This window comes from Excalfactoria chinensis, chromosome 2 (assembly GCF_039878825.1).
Source record: "Excalfactoria chinensis isolate bCotChi1 chromosome 2, bCotChi1.hap2, whole genome shotgun sequence".
In the NCBI taxonomy this organism is placed as follows: Eukaryota; Metazoa; Chordata; class Aves; order Galliformes; family Phasianidae; genus Excalfactoria; species Excalfactoria chinensis.
In genome coordinates, this window is record NC_092826.1 from 108,806,712 (window position 1) to 108,825,924 (window position 19,213).

General features: G+C 44.4%; 1 protein-coding gene across 1 annotated transcript in view; it reads right to left on the bottom strand.

Annotated features, from left to right (window-relative positions):
• Nucleotides 1-17,217, bottom strand: part of RFTN1 (raftlin, lipid raft linker 1) — an 89,767-nt gene extending 72,550 nt beyond the window's left edge. Inside the window, exons 1-2 of the mRNA XM_072329870.1 lie at nucleotides 16,813-17,217; nucleotides 7,596-7,751 (exon numbers count right to left, since the gene is read on the bottom strand). Of these exons, the coding sequence (XP_072185971.1) occupies nucleotides 7,596-7,740 (145 nt within the window). The 5' untranslated portion in view covers nucleotides 7,741-7,751; nucleotides 16,813-17,217. The remainder of the gene's footprint in view (nucleotides 1-7,595; nucleotides 7,752-16,812) is intronic.
• Between the last annotated feature and the right edge of the window lie 1,996 nt (nucleotides 17,218-19,213).

A 19,213-nucleotide genomic window follows, 5' to 3' on the forward strand; every position in this document is an offset into this window, starting at 1 on the left:
TGTTAATACAGAATAGCAGTGCCACAGTTCAGCTGAGTCTTCAGAAGACATGGCCATACCTGCAATGCTTTTTTACTGTTCTGAACTATGTGAAATGTACTGATTTTTTGCGGGTACATAACTAACAAAGATAGAGGCTAGGAAACTTAACTCACAAGGGGAACATCACTGACATCTTTTATCTGGACTTCAGTAAGACCTCTGACAGGGTCCACCATAACTTCCTTCTCTTCAGACTGGGAAGATATGAATTTGACAAGTAGACTGTTCCATGGATGAGGAATTGGTTACAAGATTGTACACAGAGAATGGTGGCCAATGGCTCAAAGTCCAGCTAGATGTGAGCGACAAGTGGTGGCACTCTTTATCATCTTTATCAATTACATCAACAGTGAAGTCAAGTGCACCCTTCCCAAGTCTGCAATGACACCAAGCTTTGTAGTGCAGTTGATACGCCTGAAAGAAAGGACACCATTCAGATCGGCTTAAGCAGGGGGGTCGAGACAAACCTCATGAGGCTTAATAAATTCAAGTGCAAGGTCTTGCACCTGGGTCATGGCAACCCCCACTATCAGCATGAGCCAGGGGATGTAAGGATACAATACAGCCTTGCCAAAAAGGACATGGAGGGGCTGGTCTAGTCCAGGCTGGACTAGAAGACCTCTAAGGGATCCTTCCAACTCAAACATTTTTGTGATTCCATAATACTAACCAGCTTCTTGATCCAGACTCCATGAGAAGGATGGTTTTAAGGCCTCAATCCAGGAGCTAAAGAACTGGATTGAACACTATCTATTCCCCGTTCTGTCACACTCATCAAACAGGGACATGGTTTAGCGGGCACAGTCATAACAGACTGATGGTTGGACTAGATGATCTTAGCAGTCTTTTCCAGCGTTAATGATCCCATGATTCTGTACTCTATATGCCTTTTGATAAAGGTCTTCCTACTTTCTGTTGTGGGGCAGAACAGAATTAAGTACAGTCATAAAGAAAAACCTAATAAGACTGCATGTCTATATCTGTATGTATTACACATCTTAATAAATGTGTACACAATACATACAGGTGCATACATTTTACATACACATAAGCATATCTGTACAACAGTAACACCGGATACAGTCTACCATAACAAAGGTCAATATAAGTTACTGAAAGCAAACCGTTATTTAGAAACTGGAATGTATCTTACAGATTTTACTTCAGGTATGGATCTTTAGTTAGACGCAAACAATAGTAAAGAAGTTCAAGTTATTTCTAACAGTTCTATAAGCAATTAAATTTACGGTGTAATTCATTACATTCATTAAACTCCTAACATTGGGAATGGTCCCTTTATGACAAATTGCAAGTTTCCCAAGACATACCAGTAAGCTTTATAAACTGCTACCAGCACGAACATTTCATTTTGCTGCAACTTAAAGTGGCAAGTCCTGAAAGGTTACATATTCCAGACTGCAATTCACTTGGAAGAAAATACCTGTACACTTTAGAGAAGCCAAAAAAAAGAATTTCTTCACGTTTTCATTAATGGAGGAGACTGAAGACCAGACCAAGCAAAGTCCTTGTGCTGATTTTTTTATCATGTACATATTTTCAAGTACATACCATCAATCCAAGTTGAATGGGATCTGCACGTGGACCACGCTGAAATGAATCATCAGCAGAATCTGAACTACACAGGAGTAGTTCATTGGCCTTTTTTGCTCACCATCTTACTGCTCGTAACATGCTATTCATCTCTCAAACAATGTTTTAGTCTGTGGTACGTGATCTATATGCAGTCTGGTTCAAGCTCTCACATCACATTAAAAACCTAGCAACGTTTTGCCTTGCTAATTTTATTTCATCACTCCTGAGGACAAAATGACGGTAACAAACCTGGGCAACTGGAAATACAAAACTGGAATGCTAATTTCATTTATGTTCCTTTGCTTACAGAACTGAAAACAGGAAATTAAATAAATTCGCCAATGGGGAAACAATTGCTTTTACTAGTCTTAAATCAAATCAAGACACCTGCAAACAGTGGGTCTTTTTCAAGAGATAGGGCAGCTTGCTCAAAGAAGGGTTTCAGGTTTGTTTGTTTGTTTTTTTTCTCCTGCTCTCAAATGAATGGTGAAGAGAAACAGAAAGCAGAAACAAGGCACAAATAGCTACTTAATTTAATATAAAAATTACCAATAGGAAGCGACGGTAAGCACTGATGTAGATAACAAAAATTATCTTCTACAACGAACAGAACTGCCTGCATACAAATACAGGAAAACATACAATTCTATGGGAAGAATGCCTTCCCTATCCGCAACTTGCACACTTTCCACTGTGTGGCTCATTTTAAGTTATAATTACATGTTTCCCCTGTTTTTTCTTTTTAATTTAACCATGCAAGCTACACACAACTAAAATGTAACTTTAAAGTAAGAGTATGTCCATACTTGAATGCCACTTTAACTTTTGACTCTAATACAATGATGTTTTCTTTTACGAATGTTCACTAACACATTACATGCACCTTTATTAGGGAAGAAATCATAATAAGACCCTAACAATTTTTTTTAGTAGCAAAACTGTCCCTAAACATTATTATAGAATATCCAAAAGCCTGACAGAATGGGCAGGCTAGATACACTTTCAAATTCATACTTATAAATGTATATAAATAGATGCACACGTATATATGCATACACACAAGAATATGTACACATGTATAAAAATGTCTCAAATCATAACATTTTGGCTTGACAATACAGCCCTTGGGCAACAACACTTAAGCAAAAAACCAGGGTGGAAATGTTGAAATATAACTAATAACCTTACTTTTTTTCAATAATTGTCACTTTGATTCTCTTTTTTTCCCCACTTGAGAAATAAATTATTGACAATAAGGATCAAAACCATATGCCCTTGTATTCACATTATGTCTTCAGAACTTCTCTGGGACATGCGAAGCACTGTTACTATTCATTCCATCAGTCAAAACATCTGGATTTTAGTGGTTTTATAGCACAAATGGTTTGTTCAGAGTATAGCCTTTCCCCGTTTAAAAAAGAAATTTATATCCCCATTTCATTCTCATTGCATGGCTTGCTTATGTTTCATGCCAACTTTCTTCAAGGCCAAAAGCTGTCATAACTCATCAGGCCAATGAATTACTGTAGGAACCTAAAGCAAAAAAAATTAAACACAACAAAAAGAAAGAAGATCCAATCAAGTCAGTTAAAACAAATAAACAAACAAAAACCCTCTGCAGTAATCTGAGGAGAAGGGAGGAGATAAATGTCTGGGATTCCTTGCTTCTCTCAGAAGGTCATCATAACCGAAAAGAGGTAGGAAAAAGGAAACAAAAGACAAAGAAGAGGCAGAGCCTGGTTTCTCTACGATCCATCAGTCCAAGTGGATTTCTCTAAACTAGGAAGATTAGGTCAGAACAGGGCAGGAGCACAGATTATTTAAACATTCCTCTTTCAAATCAAATAACAACCCAAACAATCAATGTTATCCCATTTGTTAGCATTTGCCCTCTGTGCCATTTACCTCCTACTTCCAGTAAAGCAGAAATGCATGGCACCTAGGAGATGTAAGGTATAAGATGATCACTAATCACATCTTTTTCTCTTTTACAGAGAGAAATGCAAAATAAACAAATTATTTTGTTGTGTTTTTTCTGTTTGTTTGTTTTATTTACAGAAGTTATACAATTTTTTGTGTTTTTTTCCAGTAAAAGTCCGTGGTATACACACACAGATAGCAATTTGTCACTTCTGGCTTTGTGGCAAAAGGTTTTACTGGAACATTAACCCAAATGTTACCACCTTTTGCTTCCATCAAATTCTTTGTTGTTATAAAATCCAATTATTGTCACTTAGCATTTCTATCATCTTAACACGTGACAGAAGGCATCCAGTTGAACTACTCTAAAGCCAGCAGGGAGCTTAAGAACATTCAACCTGCAGACAGAGCCAAGGAGAGCAGGTTGTGAACCAAGCACACAGCCTCTGGGCAGGCTTGCCGGCAGCTCAGACATGCCGCCACTGGAGCAGCAGGTCCTTCAACATGACCCAGGGAACAGCAGGAAAGGGAAGACTGGTTAGCAGACACTGCAAAGTAAGCATGAGAAAAGCAGCACACCCTCATAGTTGAAAGACACCTTCACAAAGTGCTTCTCGTTCCTCCAGAACTCACTTGCACGTGGGGGGAAACCTTACAAAAGTCACACTTGATCAAGCAATTCATCACATCTAAGGGTTTTATTCTGACAGACCGTGAGGATTAACAGTATTGTGGCACATGGTGGAAACTGATGAGTTTTTCATAGCCTGCTTTCCTTAAAAAGTTGGGCAATCTTTCTGTGGACACTCCACCTTTTAGTACATCGATCTCTTAACACTGAGAGATGTCAGACTTGCAGCCTTAATTCAGCATTTTGCATGCATGTATTATCTATATAGTACTTAAATAAGACATCAAACACTATTTTCCACTGGACATCTGCTACAGCATACAGCAAGGCTCAAGTCTGGAAGTGAATAAAAACGTATGATGTATAATAAAGGAGCATCTTTCCTCAAATTCTTTCAGCTGTACATCTCAGAAGGTAACATATAATGAAAGACAGCAAGAAAAGGTAAGTTTCTGGCTAATAGCAACCAGCAGGATGGTACTTTATCCCTGCTTTCAGCAGAGTGATGCTAATGGAATGAGTGCGTGACAATACCAACTGATTTAAAGGTCCCATCTCTTCCTGGCTGTGCACACCCCACACTTACATCAACTCCAGAATCTGTCAGACCTTTCCACAGCACGCTGTTCTAAGAGAAGATAACCAAACACATCTGTACAGCCTTCTGCCAGATTCATAAATTCAGGGGTTCACGGAGATTACAGAAGGTGAGAGAGGACCAGCATCCTCCCACTTACAGGAACAGCAAACTCACATCCACTTCACTGCCTATTGAACTGTGTTGAAAACAGACATAACATTCTGGAAACAGGCTCTGGTCTTCTAGATACTGGATTTGAGAATACATGATCAAACTGTGATCAGCATCCACACTTCTGTCTGGAGTCAATGAGAGCTGTTTTCAGAATACATGAACAAACACTAAGGACTTGGAAAACTTCAGCTGTCTATTAGCTTCCATTTGCAAAGTAGAGATCATCGAAACTTCTCCCCATTCAAATTAAATTGTTGAAAGAGATACAGGTATCAGAGCAGTAAACATAACAGAGAAGTCTCAGATAAATGAGTAACTGCCCAGATCCACTACTGTACTAAATAAGGCCCATGGTAACAACGCAGTAAAATACTATACACTCATAATTCAGCAGGGCTTATTCTAAAAACCAAATGAAGCAGAAAACCTATGGAAAAGATGATGTCAGGGTATATATGCACTGAGAGGGCTAAGGTGGACTCACAGAAGACAGACTTCACAATCCAAATCTTTTTTTGCCCAACTGAGAGCAATTTGTTTTTAGAAACACCTGAATCCATGCAGGCACAGGTAAAACATTCATCATTATCTTTGGTTATCTGCAAAGGTTATTTCTGAGCAAAAATATAAAGGAACCAGCCATTCTCTCACTACTGAGAAAAACATCCTTACCCTGTGCAGTGGGACGTGAGCCTTTGTACAGCTGACACAAACAGGGGGAGCTGCACAGCTGTGGGCTGTCACCCTGCCCATCCCCAGAGCATGCAGCCATGGGTGATACTGAGGGAACAGAGCAGAACCACAGCTCCATCTCCTCCTCTTCTACCCACCTGCTGGCATCTTCAGAGACCAGGGTAATGATGGGGATACAACATGCCAAATCAGAACACAGTCAGAGCCAAATAGTTTATACTCTCTAGAGTGCCAAAGAATTTGATACAAGTACTTCTAATCACAGTTTCTCTAAAACCACTTCTCCTAAAATCTAGGGTGAGTGAGAAAAACCTACAAATGCTCTTTGCAACAAACTTATCCACTTCACTAGACTTACAGAGTCTGGGTTTAATTCTTTGCTCTGTGCCTCAGGGAAGTCACATGGCTGCTGCATGTGCTGGTTCCTCATCACACAGTGGCACAGACACACACTTCACGAGGAACCAGGAGGATGTGCACACGAAAGCTTGTGAGGCATTCACACAGAGTTGGGATGGACATCAGAGAAAAGCCCATATAAAATCCCAGTATTCGTTTTCACTAATTCCATCTCAATGTAAAAAATGTCAAACTATCACACAACAGAAACTCCGGCTGTTCACTCTGAAAAAAATAAATAAATAAGCAAATGTGGAAACAATTGAAACACAAATATGAAAAAAATAAATAAAACGCTAATTACTCTGCAATTCGTTTCGTGCTCTCAGTAACAGCAGTACAGTCCCAGTTAGCGTTACAACAAATGGAAGAATCTGAAAGAATGAAAGGCAGGCACAAAGAAAAGTCTGCAAAAGCAAATTTCTCTGTTCCGACACTGCCTGCAAAATCACACTCCTGTCCAACCACCCACTCCACACCTCCAGCTCTTCCAGTCACAAGCCCACTCACAAGTTTGGGAAAACAACACACTCGCATTACCCTGGGTTGATACCCTGGGTTGAACGTGCTGAACGCACAGTGTGAGGTGGCACACAAAACAATGCACTTGCAACTCTTTGTCTCGCACAGACAGAGACCTACCGTCACCTCTTCCCTGGACCTGACTTGCAAAACATGAAGTAGCAGCATAGTGCAGGGCAAAGCATGGAGGCTCTACATGGCATTCAGCCAGCTGGCTGTAACAGATTTTGGTACTGTGTTGGTTTATATATAGCAAGAAGCAGGTCCCAGCCTTCTGCTCAAGCTTCAGATTTCCAAATGGTGTGAGGAGTAATTGCTTGCAGAACAGGCTAATTTTGAAGTGAAAGAGGGCACAGGCGATAGTGTGAGCAATACTGGCAGAGAAGCTTGATGTCAATCAGCAAGGAAAGAAATGAAATATCTGCAGATTGCCATATGAATCAAAGCAAACTACTTCAGATCTCAGAAAAGGTAAAAATGGCATGAGACTGGACCATTACTCCTTTCATGTTCTAGACCTTCAGTGCCGCTCATCATTCCATTTTTACCCACATGAAACAACCTACAGGTGTTCGTAACCACGTAAGAGTTATCTAAGATAAGTTTGCAGAACTGAAAACACTAACTTCAACCTCTCAAAATACTCCCGAGAGAACACAGGGAGCAGAAAAGAAAAAAGAGCAATAAAATATGTAACATACCAGACTCGAATCACTTTACCATATGAAACTTGGATAAAATGCAAATGGAGAAAATGAAAATACATCCTTAGAGTAACCAAGGAAAAAACAACCAACAAAACGTGGGTAAAAAGAATCTAAAAGCTGAGAACCTACAGATAAATTTATCATCCAAAATTCACAGAAAATTCTCAGGAAGATTTCTGCACGCAAACATGACTGGAGAGAAAGCATTTACTTAAACTAAAAGACATCTTAAAAACTTAACTATTACATGTACTATTCTCAAACCATTATCGAGCAATTAACTTGCCAGATTGAACAGCAAAAGAAAATCTACAGAAAAGTAACGTGTCCTTACCATCATTTAGTGTTGTGAAGTCCAAGAATCGATATTCATAACTGACATCTATCTTGGTTTCTACCTGGGGCCTCTTCAACGTTGAATAGATGTTACCAGGCCGTTTTTCATCGTGCTTCTCTAGTTTGTTCAATCCACAACCCATTTCAGCAGCTCCTGGAAACGGAGAAAGGAAAAAAACAAAATATTCATTTGTTTTTTTTTATCTTTCTGGTTTCATTCACTGCAATGTAACACACTGGTGATTTCTGTTTTTAAATGCAAGCTACCTACAGAAGATATTAAATAGTATAATTAAATGGATAAATAATAAGTGGCATATATTGCAGTTATTATTATTATACCAAACCCGGATATACTATTATTTTTAATGTAGAACTGATGGCTTAATGCATGTATTTTCCATCTTCCTAATGTGCACAATCATATACTTTGGTTGATACATTATCTGTTATAGAAAGTGGCTGAAAATGCAAAATTATTTGCTAATATATTGACTAATAACTTAATAACAGTTTTTATATATACACAAAACTCTTTGTATCCAAATGAACACTGAGATTTGTAATTCAAAAGAAAAAGCAGGTTTGCAGAGAAACCAGCATTGAGGAAACTACCTCATTTCCTTCCACCTTGTTTGTTCAGGTTAGGCACAGGAAATAATGGCTGTAGAGAAGCCGTCTTTAAAACAGAAGAGGTCTGTGAGGACTGAACCAAACTAGATAAATCTGTTTTTCTTTAATAGGCATTTAGTCCATAACACTGTACAGGACGACTCTTGACAACCATTTCAGCTACACCTTGAAGGTTTCCCAATATCCTGCTTTATTGTTCACACTCAGATGAGCCACAAATGGAAGAACCGCTTGGTGAAAATATGTAGATGATTGCAAATCACATCCCATGCTACAGGATGAAGCCAAATACTCTTGTTCTTCTTCAACAGCACTGTTGTGACGAAGGAAAAGGACCTGAAGCAGTAGGTAGTGTGAGGAGATAAGACACACCAGCCAAGCACCTGGGTTTCCATCACAACCCACTGAACATCCTGTCCCCGCCTACAGAGAACTGCTGCTTCAGGGAAGGGAACAACCACCACCTCAAAAGCCTCTGTCACAAACCAGGGCTGCCTTTGCCTTGGCAAACAATTCATAAACCTGAAGAAGAGAATGAAAAACCAGCTCAGGCTCCCCATCTCCAAAGGTGTACTTCTACACAAAGGTTACAGCTTCATCTCCCAAGCAGACAGCAATTTTCATCAAATTTCCAGCACAAATGCATCCTGCAAACTATGTTCCCTTAACCATCCCACCAGCTCATCTGCATCATTCCTCTGTTTAAATGCAGGTGACTATATGCTCAAAATGAGAGCCTAACAATGCCCCTTGGAGCACCGTTAATGCTTCCCTCTCTCTACTGCAAATCACATTAGCATTTTTCACAGCTGAATCCCAAGCACAGTTCACTGCCATCTTCCTATTAGCCAAGGAACCCATTTATCCTCATTTGTATCCAACACAGCTAACTGAAGAGCACCCAGCTCTAACACATCTCTGCTCATTCACGGTTACTCTCTGCTCCCACCACTCAGTCATCACTTCGTCCAACGCCTCCCGCACCCAGAGCTGGGATTCCTTTTGCTAATTGGCAAAGCCACCTGGCTTCGCACCATCGGCAGATTCCACACACAGCCTACATCTCATAACAAAGTCACCAACAAAGATGTCAAAACTGGACTGGCCAATGCATCAACCCCTAAAAAATACCACAGAAAACAAGCACTCAGTCAACTGGAAGCATGAAGAACATTTGCTAGCATGACCTCTAGCACCAAGAAAAATGGATATGTCTTATCTGTTCCTGAACTTTAAATATTTTGGGATTCATCCAACAGAATACAGCATTCCCTTGTTATTTTGGCAGAAATACTGGATGTGAAAATTGAAATCTTGGCTTATAAATTTAACATTAAAAAACCTCAGGAGCTTCCACACTGCTCCTCATATCATATTTGCCACTATTATGTTTGACTGCTGCTGTTTGGTTTTGTTGCAATAACAACTGATATGTTAGAAAATGGTTACTTTTCATATAGACAGCAGCTTCTTTCTTTCGCTTATGTAATGCAATCAGCACAAGTCAAAAACATTATTTTCATACATAAATGTATGTATGTATGTCATACGTTATTGTGGCTATCAAGATACTATGAGTATCTTCAAAGGCTGTAATGGAACACACCTTTGTACCTCTTCATAAAGATGACTTCACGAGGAAGTATGAAGGGCAAAAAATTATAAAAGCCAAAGCACAATATGTATGAGTATAAACAAATAATACTTCAGTATTTTGCAGAGTGGAGAACTAAGCTAGCAGTAAGCGTCAGCAATTCTATCAGTGCAAGCTGGGGAACGTAGAGCACAGCCCTGCTGAAAAGGACCTGGGGGTATTGGTGGATGGTCTCTTCCAACTCAAATGGTTCTGTGATTTCTTCAGAGCTCAGCGATTGGCCCTGTAGCTCTTCCATGTGGTAAGAAAACTGTATAGAATTTCATAAGGAAAAAATTCTGTTTCAGAGGTCACCAAGCAGCAGCGCCTGCAAACACCAGTTGCACAAACCCACAGGATTCCTCAGACGGCAGCCGCTGCAGAAGGAGACCTTGGGGATGCAGTGTTCTGTATCACAGAGTTTTGCATTCTTTCTTAAACTGGGGTTAAAGTGCTAGGAAAAACAAGGCTGCTTGGCTGGTGTCAGCTGCAGGCGTTTCTCCACCAAACCTGCTTCAGAATACAGCCACTTTGAAAAGCTGCCCACCTGCAATGTCCCTTGAATGGGCTCACCGGCAGCGACTGCCGCCCTCCCCCTGCCCAGCTAATACATTTGTTAACATCCCTGAGGATACTTCCCCACCGTTCTTTAAGTACCAAATTGTATTTATGCTTCTAAATCAAAGTATGAGGGAAAGGATGTTTTCATTCAAATCAAAACAGTATTCCAGTAGAAAAAAATTAGTTTTCACAGCATCACCATCTTTTCCACATTAATTACGATTCAAGTGATGCAGCAGTAGAAAACGAATCTTAAGAAATAAAGTTCCTACTTCAGTACAGGAGTCTATTAAAAATAATAATCCAGAGATGTATAAACACTTGAAGTCCTTCAACAGACACTGATGGTCCATGTAGGACATGCAGTCCCTGGATCACCCAATTCCACTAGGTGTTATCCCATAGTCTTCCTACTGGGACAGCTTGTGTTGTCACCTTCCAGCTCTTTCCCTTCCCCTGCAGCAATGCCATTCCTCAGAGTCATTTCATCCTGAAGATGAAAACACCTCTTTGGGTTTTAGGCAGAAATCTTGCTGTCAGCAGGACATCATTCCTTAATTTGCTACATTTATGTAACTGAGGAGTGCAGTACAAAACGTTCTATCATTGATGCTTTCAAAGCAATCTCAACCCACTTCAGTCCCTTTTTCAATAGCTCTTTTGTTTTGCTATCAGGGATGCTTAAGGATACTACACCACATATATTTACCCTGGCTTTATCTACCCGCATGTGAATTCTGCATCTTTTATTCGGTATTAAAGCAAAATATGGTCACTGAGTAATATTCACTTTGCAGTACAGTAAATCTGAAAATGATTCTTTGGGAACACTGTGAAACTGTCAGATATTTCTGTTCTTCAGAAGGTTCCAAGACAAATTTTCTTATCGTCGTTTATTTAAAAACTCATTTATCAGCCCACTAGTTCCATACTTACAAGAAGAACCCTGAACGACAGTGAATGTAATATCCAATAAAGAATGTTAACCGCTAAAATGGAGATTGAGTTAGGGGCTCTTGCAGGTACAGGCGCTGGAAACGCTAATCCTATCTGCAGACTCTCTTTTTCCCTGTGAATTAACCTTACTGTCTTGACAATCTCTGAAACTGTTCTTGTGTTCAGGCACACGATAAAACTAGAACCGAAAACCGGATCAAGAAACAGATTTTTTTTTTCAGTCTGTATCTCATTTCCATTTTTTTTTTTTTATATATATTTTTTTTGCAAAACAGCAGAAGTGGAAGCTGCGATGAGTTGCACAAAACACAGCAAAGCTTATGGTCAACTAAGGCTCAGTTTGCCTCCTGAATGGCAGCAAATGCCCCCGGCTGGAGTCAGGGAAAGAGCGCCTTTCTTCTGCAAACCGAGGTCAGAAATGAAGCTGTACTTTGTGCCTATCAGGAGAATTCCCAGTTGGGAGCCAGCGGAGGAGCTTCCTGCTGCCACCTCCTCTCGGTCACTGCCCTCCACTGTGTGCTGTTGGAGTAAAGTTGCTCTGGGGGAGACTGGGAGAACAGTAAAGAAGTGCCTCCAGCAGGACAAATACTGACCTGCCTCTGAACACTGCTTCCCAATTCAAGTTTTACTGAAATTGGTTCCACTTCCTGTCGTGAAGAACAGCCGTCAAACACTTACATGAATTTGTAGTTGGCAGGAAAAAAACAAGAAAAAACAACAATTCCCACTGTTAAGCTCCTCCATGATCCATGACAATGAGCATATCTTGAATAAAACATGGCCATTTTTATAGCTCTTCTAGAGATCTGCCAAGTTTTCAGCTCCTCACCTCTGCACCTAATCACAGAATGGCCCAGGTTGGAAGGGACCGCAAGAATCATCAAGCTCCAAGCTCCCCATCACAGGCAGGGCCACCAACCTCTCCATTTAATACTAGGCCAGGCTGCCCCGGGCCCCATCCAACCTGGCCTTGAACACCTCCAGGGATGGAACATCCACAGCCTCTCTGGGCAGCCTGTTCCAGCACCTCACCACTCTCTTGGTAAAGAATTTCCCCCTGACATCCAACCTAAATCTTCCCTCCCTCAACTTAAACCATCTCCCCTTGTCCTGCTGTTATCTACCCTTTCAAAGAGTCGACTCCCCTCTTTTCATAGATTCCCTTTAGGTACTGAAAGGCTGCAATGAGGTCACCCCACAGCCTTCTCCTCTCTAGGCTGAACAAGCCCAGCTCCCTCAGCCTGTCTTTGTAGGGGAGGTGCTCCAGCCCTCTGATCATCTTTGTGGCCCTCCTCTGGATCCTCTCCAACAGCTCCTTGTCTTTGTTGAAGCACTTCCAGCAGCTGGGCTTTGCCTTCTCACTTCCCCAGCCCACGTTCCAAGCAGATGAAACACACACAGCAAGTTCAGAACCACCAGAGCACAACAAGAAGCACAGAACAATGCCGCGCAGCTAACAATTCATTTTCTTGCTAAGGGCTTGAGATTCTTTTTCAGGCACAAAGAGAAGAGAAAGCAACTTCTACATGAATTTTTGCCTCTCTTTGTTTTGGAGGGGAGGGAACAAGTAGAGCTAATTTCCTGATTTATCGTCCCCTCCTCCATACAACCCCGTAACAATTTATCTCCAAAGAATAATAATGAAAATTACACTGAGACGTAACAGAACCACATGGCTAATGGAAGCTTGAATAGATTACAAGGCTCATTAAGGGATGCTTATCAGCTAAGTATATATTGGCTAAACAGTTTATTTCAACTGTATCAACATAACGGAATGACTGCTTACAGGGGGGATTTGCAAAGACTTCCTAAACAATTCTTTTAAAGGCATGTAGCATTGGAATCAGCTGTTGGCATACTGTCTTAGACTGCACATCCAAATACTGTCTAATAGAGGCATCCAAAGGAAGCACACTGCACAGGCAGGTTACACCACTGTCAGCTTGGTTTTAAACACAACTAGTGTGAATAAGCTCACATGCATGACCACGTTTTCAATGTTTATCGTCCAGAACTCGTGATCTCCTCTTGTGAGCCTCGCCACAAATTATTAATCACTTTTGAAACACAGACCATACGTTACTGAAATTCTTTCCACAGATTATGAAGCGCAGTGCTCTCACCGGTGAGTTTAGCAGCTGGGAAAACAGATAGCTGCAGTGGATTAATAGGTTTTCTCTCCTGATTTTGGTTAAGTCCTTTCATCCTGATTCTTCCTTCTGTGGGTAACACTCGAATACCTCCCAGGGATGCTAGAAGGCTTTTATAAATAATGACAGGGCTTTGCATTTGTTGTGCAGTAACGAGATGCACTTATTTCCTTAAACCCTCACTCCTGCAATCCTGACCTTTCCACGTTCTAAACAATAAGCACTCCACGCTCAGCGCTGTTCACTTGCTGGCATGTGGTCATTTAATTCGTGCATCTTCTGCAGCCTGCAAAACACCAGAGTGTTCCATCCCCATTCAGCCCCAAACAAGCCCTGGGAGCTCCTGCAGATGATGGGCGAACCCCTTTCCTTGCAAAATTAAAGGAACGAAGCAGACGACAAATAAGAGGGTAAAAATAATCAGGCAGAGAAGCATAAATGAAGCAGAGGATTGGAAACACCACACCTGGCAAACAGGGTGTGCAGATAAACAAAGAGAGGAGAACCGTGCACTCAGGCAGAGCTTTGCAGACACCCGGAGCATAGCCACACTCCTGTGTGCTCCTGCTCAGTCAGCACAGCAAAGGCTTTGTGCATGACATCATGAAGAGAAGAATTTCTTACCTACACTTACCCCGGTTGGTCCTTGTTCAGGAGCACTGCCATACAGTAACACTGTAAGCACATATGCAGCACATGCCGCGACAATTGTTATTTGCAGGAGGGGAACAGCTGTTTAAGAAGCCAACATTTTCAGAGCAATTTGGAAGATTCTGAAAGTCTTTATTTTGCTAATACAAAGCTGAAATAGTATATCCCAGTCCTGTCCCTGTCTGGATGCCCCAGCTGACCGATTTTTTCGCCATGTAGTTAGCAGCAATATCAGGATTTACACTTGCAGTTGGTAAGTAAATCTCTGCTTACAGAAAGGTTGGTGAAAGAATAATCCCAGATTTGTTCTTTATGATTGATTTCATTTAAATTGAATGGCAAAGCAGCCCGAGTAAATCTGCAATTAAGGTTTTCAATTTCAAAAGGCAAATCCCAAAAACGAAGGGAACCCGTTAGGAAGATGAACAGGAATGAAAGGCTGGAGGACTTGAGCACACGGGAGGTCTGGAACATGTTTAAACTACAATGTGGGTATCTGCTGAATGTGTAACCCAAGGAAGTGGCGAGAGAATTCATACGAAGGCTTCCAGACCCAGCGAGATGAATTACCTAATAAAGAAGGAAAGGTAGAACGAGCAGAGGGCTTTCAAGGGACAGAAAGAAAGCTCAGCAGAAGAAACTACAGCCTCAGATAAGAAACAGCAGCGTGAAGTGACAGAAGTTGCGCCCAGTTAGGCCAAAGGTACCACAACTGAATGGAGGCAGAATTCACATCCAAAGGAGGGACTGGTCTCAAACCCAGTGCTCTCAAAGACCCGTCACAATGCAATGCAGATTCAATTGCTGGAGTTACACAAATGAGTGCATCGACCTCGGTACCACCTTCCTGACAAAGTAACTATGTGAAAGCAGTAGGAAAACATAATTTGGTTGGTTTGGCCAACTGCTGGTCTAGCTTTGAGTCTGCTAAGTTTTAGGAAACGTTATGACAAAAACCAAATAACCTACAGATAAATACGGCGTGGATTCTACTAAGTCAGAGCTGACCACCCGGACAAGTGAGGGTAGGAAAGAAAGCACATTCCTGGCACGCAGCGTGTCAAGTAACACACCACAGCAGTAACAGATTTTCCCCAAGTATTATTAGGTGTGACCGCTTTTATGATGTTGTTCACAACGCAGCTCTGCACGCACCGTGTTCTCTGCTCTGGCCCTGGGCCTGCAGCCTGCAGGCACTGCCCACACACAGGGGCTGCCACCCACCAGGACACCTTCTGTAGGGAACCACACTGCTTCACGTGTATGCGCATGGGCTGGAGGATGAGCAAAGAAGGCTACAGAGATGCCAAGAACTAAGGAACTACCCTCAGAACTTGAAGGAAGCTACAGCAGCAAACACTTACTGCCTAGAAAATTAAAGACTGTATGGACTCGACAGAAGCATGCACAGAATGTCAGGTACAAATGAAGCCTTCCTTTGAAGTTGAGCCCATACTTCCCTCAGTCCACAGAAAACAGGGAGGAGGAACTGATGCACGCCGCAGTGTTAGAGCACAGAGTAAAGCCTTGGCAGAACACAGAGCTGGGAGCCCCACATGCACTGTCCCGAGGTAGTCAGCCACAAAGCACAGCCCTGACAAGCTGATGTGGGTAAAGAGGAGCACAGAGGCAGGTGTGAAGCTATGGAGCAGGGAACTGCCAGTGCTCACTGGCAGAAAGCCCCTCGTCCAACACAACTAACTTGAGGTTAACTCAGATTCCTGAAATCGCTGTTCATTCTGTGACTGCTTCTTTTTCCTTAGGAAAAGGAGAAATTACATACACAAACGTGACCGTTAGTATTGTGAAGAGTGCTATTGCCGTGATTCAATGTCCACAGCTGAAGCAGATTGGATTTCTTAAGGATAAAACCTAAAAGCAAACGGACAAAGGCCTCTCGTTGTACTGTGGACATCAGCTGTGCCTTGACAGCCTTAGTTATCTTCCTATTAAATCAAACAGCATAATTCATTTCTACGGGAATAAAAACAGCAGCGGCACACGCCCGCCCTGCCAGGTGCGGTCACCTCCATCACCTCACGACCCGTCGTGGGGCGGTGGGATGGGGCGCCCGTCGGGGCCGGCAGCGCTCCGGAGCGAACGCCGCCCTCAGCCGCGGTGACCAAAGGCGGGCAGTCCCGAGCGGCACGGCGCTGCCCCGCGGTTCCCAGGTGCTCCGGCAGCGGGCACAAAGCGCTCCCCTGAGCACCGCGCCGGCACCCGGCGGCGATTCGGGCACGCGGCAACCCGCGGCCAACGCCGCCCCCCGGGGACTCCCAGCTCCGCCGCCTGACAGGACGGCGCTGGCACCGCCGCCCCACGGGGCCCAATCGGCACTCGGCTCCAGACCGGCGCGACCGCCGGCCCCCTCGGAGCTGCGGCTTTACCGCAGAAAGCGGGACCTGCCCCGGGACGCGGGCGGCGACTGCCCCCCACCCGCCGGACGCCGCCCGCAGCCCGCTCAGAAGCGGCCGCGCCGGCCGGCCCCGATTCCGCCAAAGTTCAGGAGCGGAACACCGGACCCACCGGACCCCTCCGCCTCCCCCCGTCCCTGCCCGACTGCCACCCCCATCGCCTCCCGCCCCCGCCAAGTTTCCCCGCCGCGCCAGGCGGGTGCGAGGCGGTACCTGGGACGGGCGGCGGGCGAGATGGAGCCCGGCGGTGCTGAAGGATGCCCGGCGGGCGGAGACGGCCGGCCCCGCTGACAGCGCTTCCTCCTCCTCCTGCGCCCGCCCGCTGTGCTCCGGGGCCGCTCCCCCTCGGCGCCGCGGCAGGGAGGTGCCGGGCAGCGCCGCGCCGCCTCACGGCCCCGCCGCCCAGCAAAAAGTTTGTGCCGCGCGGCACGGGGAGGCGCCTCGCGGGGCCGGGAGCTCCGAGCCGAGCCGAGCCGCTCTGCCTGGGGCCGCGGCCACTTCCTCTTCCTCCGAGCTGCCGGGCGAGCCCCGCGCCCTGCCGGAGCCGCGGCGAGCCGGGGGCAGCGCTTCCCGCCCACGTTACCGCCGCGCGTCCCCAACGCCGAGCCCGCAGACACGAAGCGACAGCGCTCCGCCTCCCGGCCAGGGCTGGAAGCCCCTCGCACTCCCGGCTGCACCCCGCCCTGTCCCGCGGCTGGCCGGGCTCCACCTCGGGGCGTCCAGCCCCGCGCCGTCAAGAGGGTGCTGCGCTCACCTCAGCCGCTTTCACCTGCCCTACTACCTTACCGTTCAGCAGGAACGGACCCCAGGAGGTCTCCGGGCACAGCACGGGGCTTCGCTGTGTCGGATCTTGGAGAAACCTCCACAGGCACGAACTGCACGGCCCCTCTGGGCAGCATCTGCATCTGGGCTCAACTGCCCTCCTAGTGAACAGCCTTCCTTACACCTAGTGCCCAAACCCTCCTGTCAATGTGTCCGTCTCCTTTCAGCCTCCCTCAGTGAGGCTGAAAGGCCCCCCCTCTCTGCCTCTCCCCAACCTGATGCACTACCAGGGCCTTCCCTTCCCCGAGGCAGCACGTACACCTGATGTATGGCAACAAGTCCATACCTACCCTGGTACTTGAGCCTGGCCAGCAAACATGCCCAGGAGATGCCATCTGCAGCCCCATGAATTAAATACAGCAATTACATATATTTCCCTCTCCTTAGAAGCCTTGATAAAGACATTACAAATAAATAATGTTTTTTAAAAAACAACCAAAAAATACCCCAAAGAACAGCAGCACCCTTGCTGCTGGCCACCAGGCAGAGCAGAGGCTGTTAACCACATTAACCACCTAACCCCACGGCCTATTTATTACTCCCCTCTATTTGCCCACCCATTCAAACTACAGGACCCTAAAGACAAACAAAAATAGCACAGGAGCCAGTGCCCCCTTAGTAAAGTTACCATAGCATCCACCACCATCCCCTGGTCTACAATCCAGCCATTCAGTCCCAGAAGGCAAACAGTTGGTAGCAGAGGATGACACCCTTTACATTCACATGTTTCATGCATCTGGGTAGTCTGTTCTAAGAAACTCAAATGATTTTTCCTGGGATTGAAATTTGGGTTTCCCAAAACGTCTTTTCTTTTTTCTTTTAGTGGGTACAGTATTACCCACTAAAAAGTTCATTAGCCTTAGTTGTGCTCACGTTCTGTGACAGGCCTACCAGTTACTCATTCAGCCTTTTACAGCTAACAGATGTTGAGGGTAAGAGGAGATCCCACAAGCCCTTGTGGGTGTCAACACCATCCCTACATGCCTTGGCAACAGTTCTAATAATCCTTCAATGGTTTTGCCTCTACCATACTAGTGTTTTCAATGGAGTTCTGTCACGTGTTGCCTGTTCAGCCAAGCTCCCAATTCAGTTGTTTTCCTAAGTGGGATCCAGCACTCTCGTATACAGAAAAGATTCTCCTTAGAAGCCTGCCAGCCTTCCAGTGCTCGTTCACCTTTCAGGAAGGAGTGAGAAGCAGCTTTAAGAGCTCCTCAAATAGGAAGCCAAGGACTGTTTGTGTCTCACCATTACCCCTCCAGCCATCATGGAGATTAAGTCCTCCACATGGACTATACATGTGCTAACCTATACATGTGCTTGCCTTCCTAAAGATTTAATTGACCGTCATAACCCTCTGGTCTGTAATTCCACCTAAAAAGTCACCCTCAGTGGTCTCTCCTTTGATGCCTACCTAGTCGCACCCAGCCTGTCATCCATCTAAGATACACACATCAGAGAGGAAAGTCATCTGCCTTCATCTTCCTTGTCTTTCCAGAAAAACTTGCCCCTATCCTAAATATCATCTTTGTGGGCCAAGTCTGGAACTTTGCTCACTGCCTTTATCACACTTCAGGCCCCTAGTAGGCCAGAAGCCTGTTCAGTGACTCCTGAAACAACCCTGATTAACCCTTATCTACTTGAAACCCTTGTGTCCTAAGTACTCTGCTACACTTCAGCCACTTGAGACTCTCCCTACTGGGCAGGTGTGTAAAACTAATTAAACTGCTGCTTAACAATGAGTAAGCGAACAGTACACTAGCATCTCAGCTCCTTCATAACTACAGGTGCAGAG